This window comes from Thunnus albacares, chromosome 17 (genome assembly GCF_914725855.1).
Source record: "Thunnus albacares chromosome 17, fThuAlb1.1, whole genome shotgun sequence".
Taxonomy (NCBI): domain Eukaryota; kingdom Metazoa; phylum Chordata; class Actinopteri; order Scombriformes; family Scombridae; genus Thunnus; species Thunnus albacares.
Window position 1 is genome coordinate 19,305,155 of NC_058122.1, and position 13,074 is coordinate 19,318,228.

The 13,074-nt window shown below is 41.7% G+C and overlaps 1 protein-coding gene across 1 annotated transcript; it reads right to left on the reverse strand.

The window, feature by feature from the left end:
* Positions 1-403: 403 nt before the first annotated feature.
* On the reverse strand, positions 404-13,053 carry dnmt1 (DNA (cytosine-5-)-methyltransferase 1). Its single transcript, XM_044332196.1, has 34 exons — positions 12,853-13,053; positions 12,358-12,394; positions 11,434-11,541; positions 11,114-11,354; positions 10,809-10,881; positions 10,612-10,696; positions 10,442-10,482; positions 10,307-10,361; positions 10,111-10,194; positions 9,913-10,022; positions 9,667-9,785; positions 9,458-9,550; positions 9,223-9,374; positions 8,625-8,812; positions 6,814-6,997; positions 6,596-6,693; positions 6,193-6,340; positions 5,993-6,108; positions 5,696-5,897; positions 5,471-5,604; positions 5,197-5,376; positions 4,893-5,117; positions 4,596-4,788; positions 4,368-4,458; positions 4,127-4,267; positions 3,720-4,002; positions 3,458-3,599; positions 2,483-2,649; positions 2,156-2,333; positions 1,846-2,041; positions 1,586-1,749; positions 1,086-1,202; positions 809-902; positions 404-696 (listed from the first exon to the last, which is right to left on the reverse strand). The coding sequence occupies exons 1-34, from the start codon at positions 12,897-12,899 to the stop codon at positions 659-661; spliced, it is 4,524 nt and encodes a 1,507-aa protein (XP_044188131.1). The 5' UTR covers positions 12,900-13,053; the 3' UTR covers positions 404-658.
* Positions 13,054-13,074: the final 21 nt, after the last annotated feature.

Sequence of the window (13,074 nt, forward strand, 5' to 3'; positions counted from 1 at the left end):
GTACCTCATTGGTGTGGTGTAGAGACATTGTCACACTGTGGGTTCTTATATTTTACCTTCATGGTTGATATTGATGTGACATTTCATCAGTTGCAATGTGATGAATTGGAGAATAATATTCAAAATATTATATATTACTTGGTTTCAAGTGGAAATGTTCCCATACTTTAAGTGTATGTCACCATATTTAACAATTTTGCTCCTGCCTTTTCTGCAAAACTGTTTGCATCAGACGTCATCGGTCACGTGGTAGTATTAATTTGACACAAGCTCCGTGACAACATATTAAACACTGCGTTCCAGAGTTAGATCTTCTGCCCATCAATACTTGACCCTTAATACCATTTTACCAGACTTGACATAATCTTCCTAACTGTCCATTGTTAATTATACACACAAATCATCAATTTCATAAGAGCTTTATTTGAAATATTACATATAAAAACTACATACAATTTATTCCACATTAGGCGAACATTTCCCAACATCATGATTAAAGCACATTTAAAACTTAAAACATGGAATGGCACTGCACAGAATGTCCACGGTGGCCACTTAGTGACACAGTTGACTGCCAGCTTATTTAAAAGAAATGACTGCCTGACATAACAGCATCAGGATTTATAGATCCGATTCTTGCTGGGAAAGGAACAAAGGACTAATCAGAGACCTCCATCTTCTCTTGTTTGATTTTCTCTGTGGAGGAGAAAGATAATACGCATTAGTATTTCTGCTTATTCTATTGCTTGAATTTAAAACATCTTTTCATGTTATTCTTGAATGACATTGAGACAGATGGGAAAGTCACCTGATGCTTGGTCTTCCTTCATCCTCTCCAAGACACACTTCTTAATCTCCAGTCCTATGGCCCTGGAGAGTGGAGGGGGGACAGCATTTCCAACCTGGGAAACAGGAAGAAGCAATCAGGTCAATCAGGTCCTTAAAATTTCAGACAGACAGACAACGCCTGCTACATCTCAGCTGTGGCCACTTAGTAATAAAACATGTTTGGGGATCCTTAAAAAAAGAGCCAAGTAGGTTGGCATGTAAACCATGACACTGGCAGCCCAATGCAATGTGGTTACCTGTCTGTGTTTGTCCAGGATGTTTCCAAAGAAGCGGTAGGTGTCGGGGAATCCCTGAGAGCGTGCACACTCCCTCACACTGACCACTCTGTGCTGCTCAGGATGCAGAACACGGCCCTGAAATTAAAATGCAAGGATTAAGATCCAGATGCAGGAAATCTGTTAGACTGGGTTTGAAGGCATCAATACGGTTGTTGTCCTCTTAGTGTACATTTTTCCAACCACATTATAAGTCAGTTGATTTGAGTTAACTTTATAACATTCAAGCATCTCCCGATATCTGGGGCAACTGAAATTTGTAACCAATGGGATCTTTGTGACCAGTGTGATTCCTTGATTTAATTCTCTGTCTGAAACTGTTCAGTCGGCTTTTTTAGGCAAATAGGATACAGGGAGGGATGTTTCACAGTATGAAACAAAGTGAATGATCTCTAAGCTAGTTTGTGTCAGTTAAGCAACATTTTGGCTGAAAATAGGTTTTATTCAGAGAGTTCATGTACCTGTTTGCCCATTGGTTCAGGGTTGGTAACAGTTGTGCTGAAGAAGCCGTCCCACTCCAACCTGCCGTAGAGTCCGGCCCAGTGGTTGTGGCGGTTCCCAGTGTGAGGCAGACACCAGGGGATCAGGGTGTTAAACTGCCTGTCTGCGGGGTCGCAAGGCTTCCCTATGACGAGGCATAAACACAATCAGACATGTCTCCACACTCGAGATGTAGGTTCTGTAATTTCCACTACAAAAGTACTTGACTAAACCTGCCTACCTCCTGCACAAGTACATACGCCTCTGAGAGCACCAGTGCTGCTGCGTCCGTTCTTTTTATCAGAGTGTGTGTAACGGAGTTTCTTGGTCATGGTGCCGTCTTTCAGTCGAACCTCAATGTTGGGTAGATCCCTCCAGTCAGAGCCTGGGGCCAAGGGGATGTGACGCATCCGAGCTTCCACCAGAGCACTCATGTCCTGAGAACAAAGATCTTCATCAGTTACAGAAGTGGCATTTGCATTTCAGTCCTACATACTGGTAAACACAGTACATCTAGATCTGGTTAATGTCACAAGTGTGAGACAGCTCACCTTGCAGATGTGATCTTTGAGGATTGGCTGATACTGTGTGCCTCTGATCTGCCTCTGGAACCAAGACTGAGGCTCCCCATTATAAGAAATCTCCAATGCCGCTGCACCATTGCGAATCTCTGGCAGATCTGACATGGTGTCTCTGACAGTGATGGTTCTGTAGATTCCTCCATTACCCCTATTGGAAGACAGGAAATTTAATCTAGTCGATAGTCACACTGAAGCATTATTATAACCTGTTTGAGGGGCTGAGGAGTGTGTGCTGTATTGGTATGTGATCTAGAATTACAGATCAAGAAAGAGGAAAGTGGATTATGTTCACATTACCGTGTGACATTACTGACGTATTTCTTTTCATCCACCACCACGCTCAGAGAGCAAGCTCTGGGAGCAAACACATGCAGAGGCTCAGGATAACGAGGCAGCTTCTCTCCAGGAGCAGCAGCCAGGATGATTGCCCTACGGCGGGTCTGGGCAACACCATACTGACCAGCCTGATAAAGAGGGAAGCATCAAGCATGTTACTGTCTAACAAAGCAGACTTCAGTCATAAAAATACAAGCATGTAGGTCTGTATTTTTTTTCCTTGTAAAATCTGTCAATTTCATCTCTTCATGCCTCTAAATTATTCATTTCAAAACAATCTGGGAGGAACTGCTTCCTGTTCATATAAAAATACTGAGAAGGGCTTGCAAGAGTACGTTGCTTTTTTTGTAGCAGTCACCAGCCAAAATGGTGGGAACAACTGCATTGTGGTGAATATTTACATCAGGTTGATGTGATGGGTTTATTGGTGAAGTTTTAAGTTATCGGTAAGGGTCTGAGGATGGAGGGTTTGTATGTGTTGGTCAGATTGTAAAGCCCTTTGAGACTGACAGCAGATTTTCAGCAATATAAATAACATTTAACTGAAGCACATGCATCACAGTGCATTGTAATGGGAAGTCTCATTTTCAGCAGCATCCTCACATTTTTAAGGAAATTCAGGGAGATGCGTTAATAACTTTTGTGTTACATTCATTTAAATAAAATGATTGTCAGGTTTTGCTATTTATTTTGCACTTTACACCTTTTTCTCTGAATTTGGCCAGTTGTTTGATGCTGCTGTTCCCACTAATGCCAACATGTTTGGTGCTTTGGAGAGAATATAGCCATGAGTCTCCTCCGATACACACTGAGTTGCCAGGCATTTTTATTTGCAGATGAGGATTTTTTTTGAGGATCACACATGCATATGTCCATGCTATTCATTCAGATCCCAAACCTGATGAGAAATACAATACCGAGTAGAGTCAGACCCACCTGAAGGACACCAAAAGTACACTGGTAGCCCATTCGTACAAGACAGCGTAGTGTCAGTTTCAGGACCATGGACCTTTTGAATGACACGAAGTTCCTCACATTCTCAAGCAGGAAGAATTTGGGCCTGTAGTAGTCGCAGTAACTGCAACAAAGAAAAACTTATTCCAGTTGGGCACACTTACATGGATATGTATGGTCTACAGTGCAACAGCCTGTTACTGCAACTCTAACAAGATAAGAATCTGCTCTTACAAACACTCACCTGAGATAGGAGACCACAAGTGAGTTCTTGAATTTGGAATAGGTGCGTGAGTTGAAGCGGTTCATCCCACTGAACCCTTGGCAAGGAGGTCCTCCACACAGCATCTCCACATCACCCTTCTGAGGCAGCTTCTGGCCAAGAGAGTTGGTCTTCTCTCCAGACATGACCAACTTCAGCAAGACGTTGCAGTCTTCAGTGAATACTGTAGTGCCGGGGTTGTTGAGCCTAAAGGCCTGTGCTGCAGGCTCCCACATCTCTATGGCCCACTCAGTCTCAGAGATACCTTAAAAAACAAGCCAGTCATAATTTCAGCATTGTATTGAAAAATAAAACCGAAGCTTTCCATATATGCTAACATTTGTGGATCAGAGAACACATTTTATGGGTAGCATGGGACAAGCATTTACCAGCCTGGTGGAAGCCTTCAGAAAGTCCTCCGCAGCCAGAGAACACGTCCAGTGTGCGATATTTGAGCACTTTAGGTGTCTGTGGTTCATTCTGGGGTTCCTGTGTTTCCTGTACTGCTGAAGCTTTTCCCTTGCCCTTACCTTGTAGAAAATAGTAAAGTTGATGGATTAGTATTTTAGTGACCCTAAAAACCTATTTCAGCTTAAGAATATATTCAGTTTTTTCATGTTAGCATTTTACCTTTTCCTTTGCCCTTTCCTTTGCCTTTATTAACAGCAGAGCGAGCATGATTTGGAGGGTCTTCAAAGCTTTTTGATTTTGCATTATAGGCCTGTGACAGGATTAAAGATTAAACATGTTAAGATTAAACACAGCAATTAAGATATTTTTAAGTGTGGGCATTATGTTTTCCAATTTTCATTTTAGATGATACACACAATACTGTAGGAACAGTGTAAATAGCTGTACCTCCAGGAAATAGAAGCGATCAGGTCTACCACTGGAATAGTCCTGGACTGATTCATTCAGGTCTTCTGCATATTCTACTTCACAGCGACCGAGCACCTCAGACATGCTGACAGTTACTTCTTCATCACTCCAGTACAGCTGATTGATGTCTGTGTGGTAACTGCCTTTGACACCTTTGTGAGTGTTCTCAGGCCTGGGACATGAGAAAAAAAAGCCAGTTAATTTAAGAGTTGCAACAGTCACTTGTTACAGACTAACCTCTGAATGACAAATCAGATTCATTGCAATGCATTATACCTGTAGAACTTGTAGAGTCGCAGTTTGACCTCTGAACTGTCTGGTTTCCCATTGCTACGTCTGTGACAGAAGATCTCCTTAATGCGCCCAATGCGGAAAGGCTGTGGGGCATCCAGGTTTGACCCCTTGATGTAGTCCGAGGACTTCCTGTAATACTCTGGGTACAACTCCTCATCAACGTCATCTTTCCGATGGGAGCGCTTCACTGGGCTAGCTGGTTTCACACTGAGAGCCAGAGACAGAGGCAGTGAGTATCACACATTTCCTGATTGTGCAAAGTTGACTTAAAGTTCACTTCACTCACCTGAAATTAAAAGCGTCAGGAGGCAGGTAGACACCGTCTCCCACCCGGAACTGCTCCCCTTTAAAGCAGGCCAGAGCATACAGAGCCTTGGAGTCATTGTCTTCATCATCCAGAGGTTCAAATGCACGAGGTGTTTCCTGTTCTTCCCCCTCTTTTGTCCTAGTACAGCTGCCACAGAACCTGAGAGCAAAATGGAGCACATTCATTATAAAAAGGTTAGAAGAGGGAACAGAGAGACTGTCAAATGTGCAGTATATGTGTGGGTGGTTCTTACTTGAACTTGCAGTCTTCTGATGGAGTGGTGTTGGGAGGTGTCACAAAGCGGGCAAAGTCTGTGTCATACCAGAACTGATAGAAGAAACTCTTCCCGTCATCCTCAATCACCTTGATGTCAACATCCATGCCACCCTGAAATAAAAAAGTAACAGTGAAATGAATTTAAGAAAACCAAACAAGAACATAATATATTACAAATTAACCTGCCTTCAATTTAACCTACCTCCATAAACCAGTTGTTAGATGGGGCCTTATACATGACGTTTACTTTGCCAAGCACGTAATTGAGCAGCATGTCTTCACACTCGTCCACAATGAAGAGCTCCAGCGGATCAGAAGACTCTCCCAGCACTGTGTGAATCCCACGAAGGAACCAGTGGGCATGGAACATCTTTCCATTGTTGTCCTCCCATAGTGCTGTGATCCTGATGGATGAAATATGTCATTAGGTTAATACGAGCCACTGTGAAAAAATGTTTTCAAGGAGTGTTTTTCCAAAAAATAAGAAAGAAGGCCATACCTTGCCAGATACAGAGGAATGGATGGGTCCTCTGATGAAACTGAGACACAGTCTCCCACTTCCAGCACTTCATCATTCACGCGGACCTTACTGTAGTACTGCTTCTTCCCCTCAGTCTGAAGGGGGCAGGAGACAAGTATGAGTGTGTGCATATATAAACCTCAATCCTCCAATAACCAACAGGGGCAGAAAGCAGATACCTGAACGGGCTCTCCAATCCATGACAGTTTGCACTGGGTCTGCTTCTTTCTCTTTGCTTGAGAAATCTTTTTGGGCTTCTCCACTGGCACATCTTCCTCTTCAATGTTCTCATCATCTTCAGCCTCCTTTACTGCAAGGTTTGGGCATCTAAACAAAGGAATCAATATTGGATTTTGGCAAAAGTGAAATTAAGGATGGAAGATGTAGCTGTATCATGCTTGAAAAGTTCCTGAGACAAACATTTGTCCCTTTTCTTTTCCATCTTCAAGATGATGTTTGCTGGATTATAGTGTTATAATTTACACAATTCGCAATTCAACTTTGAGAAAACTCAGACTACAAAACCCTTTGTGGACATACATTCACAATGCTACAGACTAAATTGCTTAGAGACATCCTCACCTTCGCTGCTTACAAGCCTGCTTGCTTTTGCCACTTCCTCCAAATTTGATCATGTCCTTGCAAGCTGCACACTTGCCACAATCAGGAGATTGGCAGACCTGAAGACACAAAGAACAGCATGTATTTCCACTGTTGAACTTTGCAGAGCACATGATCTGTTGACTCACATGTTAAAAATGCTTTCTAAACAATGGGGCTTCACTTTCAGAATCACTCACCTCACACACACCACAGCGATGTCTTTTGACCCCTCCGCTTTCTTTATCATTCTGCTCTATCTGATCAGAGAAGAAGGTATCAAAGATCTGGTAAACCAGCTTGGTGGTAGTCGCTTTAGTTGGCCCCTTGCTGTCCTTCTCGATCTTTGTTGGGTGACGAATGGCCTGCCTTCTGGCAGCTCTCCTGTTAAAAAGAGTAAAGTTTGCATTCAGACGAGAGGTCCATTTTAATCAGCACAAATACCTGATGATATGTGGAGCGATAGCATTATGAAGCCCCTGGCCGTCAACACACCACAGCATCAGGCCATGCAACATAATAACAAGCAAACAAAACCAAAACAGACACATTAAAAGATGTACAATGCAGAGTTCCCGTTAGATGCAACTGGCTGATAAAATTCTTCAACATTCTGGCCTTTAGAGATAACAACAACACACTGACTCACACTTAAAAAAGGTTTAGTAAGTGTGCTTTGAACTAACCTGGACAACCAAGAAGTTGTTTTTCCCAATAAAGTCCATCAAGATGATTCTTCCACTCAGTTTTATAAATATTAAATGTTGTGAACATTTAACTCCACCTTCAGTGTTGGGCGTTTGTCTCACCAAATGTCTCCTTATTGACACGCACATAGGCTACAAAAAGGTTAGAATAGCTTAATATACTGTACTGCTGGACTGATAAATTGTTACCTAAAGCCCTCCACTGTTTCAGAAAGGGTGCAGGTCTTTTACAAGAAACTGGTTAACAGCCCTGTGGCATCATTCATCCTCTCCTCTGCCATCTTCTCTGTGGCAGTTACTGCTGGTAGAAAGGAAGCACTGGCTGGTTTCAACCAAGTCTACGAGAATTCAACTAATTTTGAGATATGTGGCTTATTTCAATCATTACATAGAATTCGCAGTTGTCTTTAGCTTGTTCATAACTATTCTCTTTTAGCATAACAAGGACTGTATGACTGTAAAACACACTGGCTGTAGATAAAAAGGGGAGCAGGAGTTAACTGCTGGCAGAGCAGTTGAAGATGTCGCATTTCTGCACTGAACAGAGACTTCAAAGTAACTGTAAGTAACCCTAAATCCTACCAAACATTTTTTTGAATAGTGAATTGTGACAGAGTTCAAATTATGTCATGATGATTTCTGGACATTGGTCCACAAATACACACAAAGTGTTTGGCCTGAATTAAGATATGCCAGATAACAAAAATAAACTACAATGTAAAGCCAAAAAACAAGAAAATTCTAGCGTGAACTCTGGTATGATGTTCTTGTCCATATAGCTTCTAAATGCTTCTCACTAAACACACCATACAAGCTAAGGATGCATTCACAACAAGGCCTACCTACCAGTACAGCAGCATGCTGCATTAGGAAATGTCAAAGGAATGTTAGACATTAGGGAGAACAAGGAGCGAGGAGCAGTAATACAGGAATACAAGCAAAATAAAATGGATAACTTCAAAAATCCAGAAGCATGTGTTGCCGAGGAGCTGCTGCTAAATAAATTCAGTGAAGCAGAGAATGGGGAGTGTTCATGTAATTTAAAAATATGTAGCATGTGCTCTGCTCATGTTTGTTTCCACTTTGAGTTACAGTAGCTATGGAAGACTTGCTTTTATGAATGATACAATAAATTGATGGTTTCAAGTATTTAGAGTCTGCAAACTATTAAAAGCCAATAGTCTGCAGGTTCACAAGACTGACCCTCCCCCCCTTTGACTACTTCCGCTGACATCACTTCATGGCAAGGAGGAAGGGGAAAAAAGTTTTAAAAATTAAAAGAAAGAAAAAAAAAAAAATCGTACCTCTTCCCTAGTGTGACTCCTGCAAGCTTGATCAGGTCTCTCATGCAGGGAGTAACAATGATGGGCTGCTCATCGGAGTCGCCAGCCTCATCATAGCTCTCCACCTGCTCCACCACGAACTGGGCATGACGCAGTAGTGTGTCTTCGGTGAAGCAGTTGAAGTTTAGCCCTGCAGGAGGCACCGTTGTCTGAGGGCGAGACGAACAAAACTTTCAGTCCAGGGGCCGTTTTCACAAAATATCCTAATGCGCTCCTAAAAATAAGAGGCATGTCACTGCTAACTTTACATAGCATTTATCTCTAAAAAAAGTAGCCCCTAAAAAGTCCTCCTGAAAAGTTAGAGGTTTCCAAAGGACTTCTAAAGACCTGCTCACATTCAGTCAGTTGCTGCAGGTAATGCCTGATCGCATCACTGTTTTGGGGAAAATACAACGATACTGAACTTTTCAAGGTATATTTTGATTGGGGACACCCAGATTAAAAAAGGCATTGTAGCAGTGATCACAAATAATCCACAAGAAAAACAGAACCATGCTGAATATGGCAGAAATGTTCAATTCGCAAGTAGACAAAGACACTATTTCACACAATTCCTCACCTCAATCTTGTTGAGAAGGTCCTCATAAGTAGCGTCAGGGTTCTTCTGGAGGAATTCAACCACAATCTTGCTCATATAGATTTTCTCCTGCATCAGTGCAAAGATGGGCGCATACTCCTCACTGGAGTGCATCAGGATGTAATCAGCAAAAGCTGGATAATTGAGACATTACTGTTAGATCATGACATGGGTAAAGTGAATTCAAAGTCGGAGGAGAAAGCTTAAACTGTGTTACCTGTAGTGAAACCAATTAAAGCCTTTTCTCCACCATCAAACCCAGTGATCCACCAGGCATTAATGGGTCCAAGCTTCTTGGCAGGAACACCACCTGAAGGAAAAAAAAATATCACAGGTATTCAGCTTCCAATTGGTTGTAGTGGTTCAAGGAAATAAAAGTGTATAGTTACCATGGGGTTTCCATGATTTAAATGTGAATTTTCTTACCATCCATGCAAGGGTTGTCATCATAGATGGGTTTGACAACACAACTGAAGTAGAGCTCCACATTCTTCTCAATCAGTCCAGAGTCGAATGGACAAAGGTGGCCACGCTTGTCATAAACACTGCAAGACAAAACAGTTAATAAAACTGACACTGTGGTGTTAACACTATGATAATAGTAATCATGCTTGTTTCTTTAGGATAAGCCATCAGTCTGAGGTTATTTTAAACTAGACAGAGAATCCTCACCTGAAGTTTGTAATCTTGTGCTGGGGCAGATCCTCATAACTCTCAAATCCATCCTCATTTGAGTCAAACAAGGAGAGGCGCTCATCTGTTAACATTTCTGGTTCATCCAGCTGAAGATGCAAACAGCAGAATTGTTTCAGTAAACAAAAGTAATTACATTAACATCTTTAAAACCTTTCACTTCTTGAAGGTACTCACTGCGTTATCAGGATCCCCTTGAAAGAACTTGAGGTCTGAGTCATCCAAGTATTGTCTACAGTCTGGACATTTGGGGGGTGGTGTCTGGGAGAAAAAACAAAAGACAAAAACAACAATTATAGACGGGCAATTATGCAAGTAGCATCAGTACTATGCATTACAAAAAAGTGCACAGCTGAATGACCCAATTCATTACCTTTGCAGCAGAAACTGGCTTAACCATCTCACTCTTTGATTCTTCTGGAGCATCACTGCATAAAGAAAAGTATTAGTGCGTCCACTTGTGCAAGTTCCATCACAATTATTTGTTTAAAAAGGGCAAAAGACTTACTTTTCATCTGACTCAACTTTGAGACGCTTCTCCTCCCGAGACTACAACAGATTTGAAAATTGAATTATGTGGTTATGTACCAGATACTGAGAATTATACAAGCTCTCTGACTGACATTTAAACATCATGAGTACATCCCCCCCCCCAAAAAAAAAAAAAAAAAAAATTACCTCCTCAACATCCTCTTCCTGTTTTTTCTGCTCATTTTGTCCATTAGTGGCTTCTCCATTCAAGTCCTCAGACTTGCGTTTTTGACTGCAAGAGATTTACTTTTAAACAGAATGCAAGAGACTTTGTGTACATGAAAACTTTATCTTCTACTTAAAGAAAAATGTGAATGGAAAAAAAGAGAGAGACATATACGCACACTTTAGAGAACATTGACAAGATGGTTGGCTGTTTCCCACTGTTTCTTGTAACCCTGGTACTGACTGGAGACTCTAAAAAGATGATAACACGAGATTAAGTTCAACATTGTTTTTTAAAAAATTCATTTGCTGGTCATCTCCATCTTAGAATACGGTTATATGATAAATATTAATAAGGAACACTACATCACACACACACAACACCAGTGCAAACACTTATGTCCTTTATGTTTGCACTGATTCCATCAGCCTGGCCGTGTGGTAATAAAAGAAACTTGAAATTTGGAAGGAATCTCAAACTAACTTTTAGTGTCAGAGTTGGCCTTGCTCCTGCGTCCACCCTTCCCTTTAGAAGCAGTTGGTGACTTGACAGCCTCCTCTTCCTCCTGTACGTCCATGGTTACATCCTCACTGTCCTCGTCTTTGTGGGAACCATTTGTGAAGCCATTAGTCTTTCCGTTCTGCTCCTCGTCATCAGCATGTGAGCCATTTTCAAGATGAAGCTCCTTTCCCAGCAAGGCCTTTACTTTAGAGATGTAGACCTCCTGAGGAGTACACGGTGAACTAATGAGAAACAATGTTTCAGAATTTGTAGTGTTTCACATATTGTTAAGAGTCACTAACCATTGAAATCTCTGAACTTTTCATCTTCTCCTCGAGGCTGCTCAGCAGGTCCTGAGCGTCAACATGCAGGAACTCCTGCACCAGCTTGAGCTTCTCCTTCACATGATCCTGGAATAGCATTTTAAGGAAAGAGATGTACTTAGCAAGGCTTAGTTTGCCTTCAAGAAAAGAGAACCTTTAACTGTTTAAGGCGACATTAACTTGATCAGTTGTAAAATAAACGTGAATTCATGATGCAGGCTTAAAAAGTACAAACATACAATATATTGATTTTTTTTAATGTGTTGACAGACACTATTGCCATAAAATGCATCCTGTAACAGAATCAGAGGCCACTTGCAGCTGGATTTTTTTTTTTTTATGTTAAACTGGTAAATAGTTCACAAACATGCAAAACCTAATAATCCCATGACAAAACACATTTTAATTGAAATGTCACTTTTTCCCTTTCAGTCACAGCTGCAAAGATGTCTGGACACATGCTTACATAAAAATCTGAAGATGACAGCATCAAGACTTGATCCGATGACTTCTTCACATGACACTTTTGGCAATTGGCTTATTGATAGTGTTTGACATAATTAATCCATTAATTCGGTAACATTCAGGGCACCTGTGGAGCAGCTCGGGTTAGGGGGTCTTGTGTCTAGATGGCATCATCTGTACGACTCCTCTCTTTAGCATTTATGTCACGGAGAGACTCAATCAAAATCATAGATTACAGTTGAGCAAGGCAACACTACAGATTTTGGATAAGGGGAATCTAATTGAGGCTTCTCTTTAACAGAAAGACACTATATTATGACCGTACAATCATGACTTAATAGTCGTCGGCAACAACAATTAACGAGCAACTGCAGCAACTAGATAACTTGCAGGTTTTCACGTGTAAGTTATCAAAGTAACGTTAAACACAGAACTCACCTCGTCTGAAAATCCATCTTCATCCAACACCTGCAGCCTGTGAACAAAGAACATGTCCAAACAACGTCAGGGTAAGTTAGATTAAGTTAACTAAGGAGCTACATAGCGCAAACTATCTATGAGCATTATTTCCTGCGACCGGTGCGACAGGGAACAAGCAGAAAACATAGAAAGCAAAACTTTCAGAGTGGCGCCAAATCTCCCACGCCCCTCCATCCATTAAGGGGCTACGGTGCTAACTAGCTAACGTTTAATGAACGGGGCTAACGTTAACGGTATCGGTGCTGACTGTCAGGTGGCAACAAGCTAACGCTAGCTGCAACTGTCTAGTATAAACGATAGATTAAAGTGATAACCGCCAAGCCCAATCCCAAATGCACCCAGTTATCCGGGGTTTACTGTTACTATTATCGGCTTTTGAATCACGACAACAAGCTGCATGCATGCTACATCTTCAGGACATTATTAGCACTCCGGTTATTAACGACAACGTACCTTTTCCTGACATCCTCTGGCAGAGACAGGGAAGTCCTGGCTGGCATGGTAAACAGCTATCTAAACGTTCAAGACAAAAGAGATAAAAACGACTTTAAAATCCGTTAAAACCCGCCGCTGTTGACAACAGTGCAGCTCTGCCTGGCGCGTGCTGTTTCTGCCAATGGATGCTATAAGCAATTCGGGCGCGCGGGCCGTCTTTTCGCGCGGAAACCCGGGTGT

What these genes read in the sequence shown, in the direction of transcription:
- dnmt1 (XM_044332196.1), bottom strand. Translation starts at nt 12,899, where the DNA reads ATGCCAGCCAGGACTTCCCTGTCTCTGCCAGAGGATGTCAGGAAAAG. An exon ending in CACAAGATTACAAACTTCAG is followed by an intron (nt 9,786 to 9,912) that starts GTGAGGATTCTC and finishes TTTGTCTTGCAG; the next exon opens with TGTTTATGACAAGCGTGGCC. An exon ending in GGATTGGAGAGCCCGTTCAG is followed by an intron (nt 6,109 to 6,192) that starts GTATCTGCTTTC and finishes TGCCCCCTTCAG; the next exon opens with ACTGAGGGGAAGAAGCAGTA.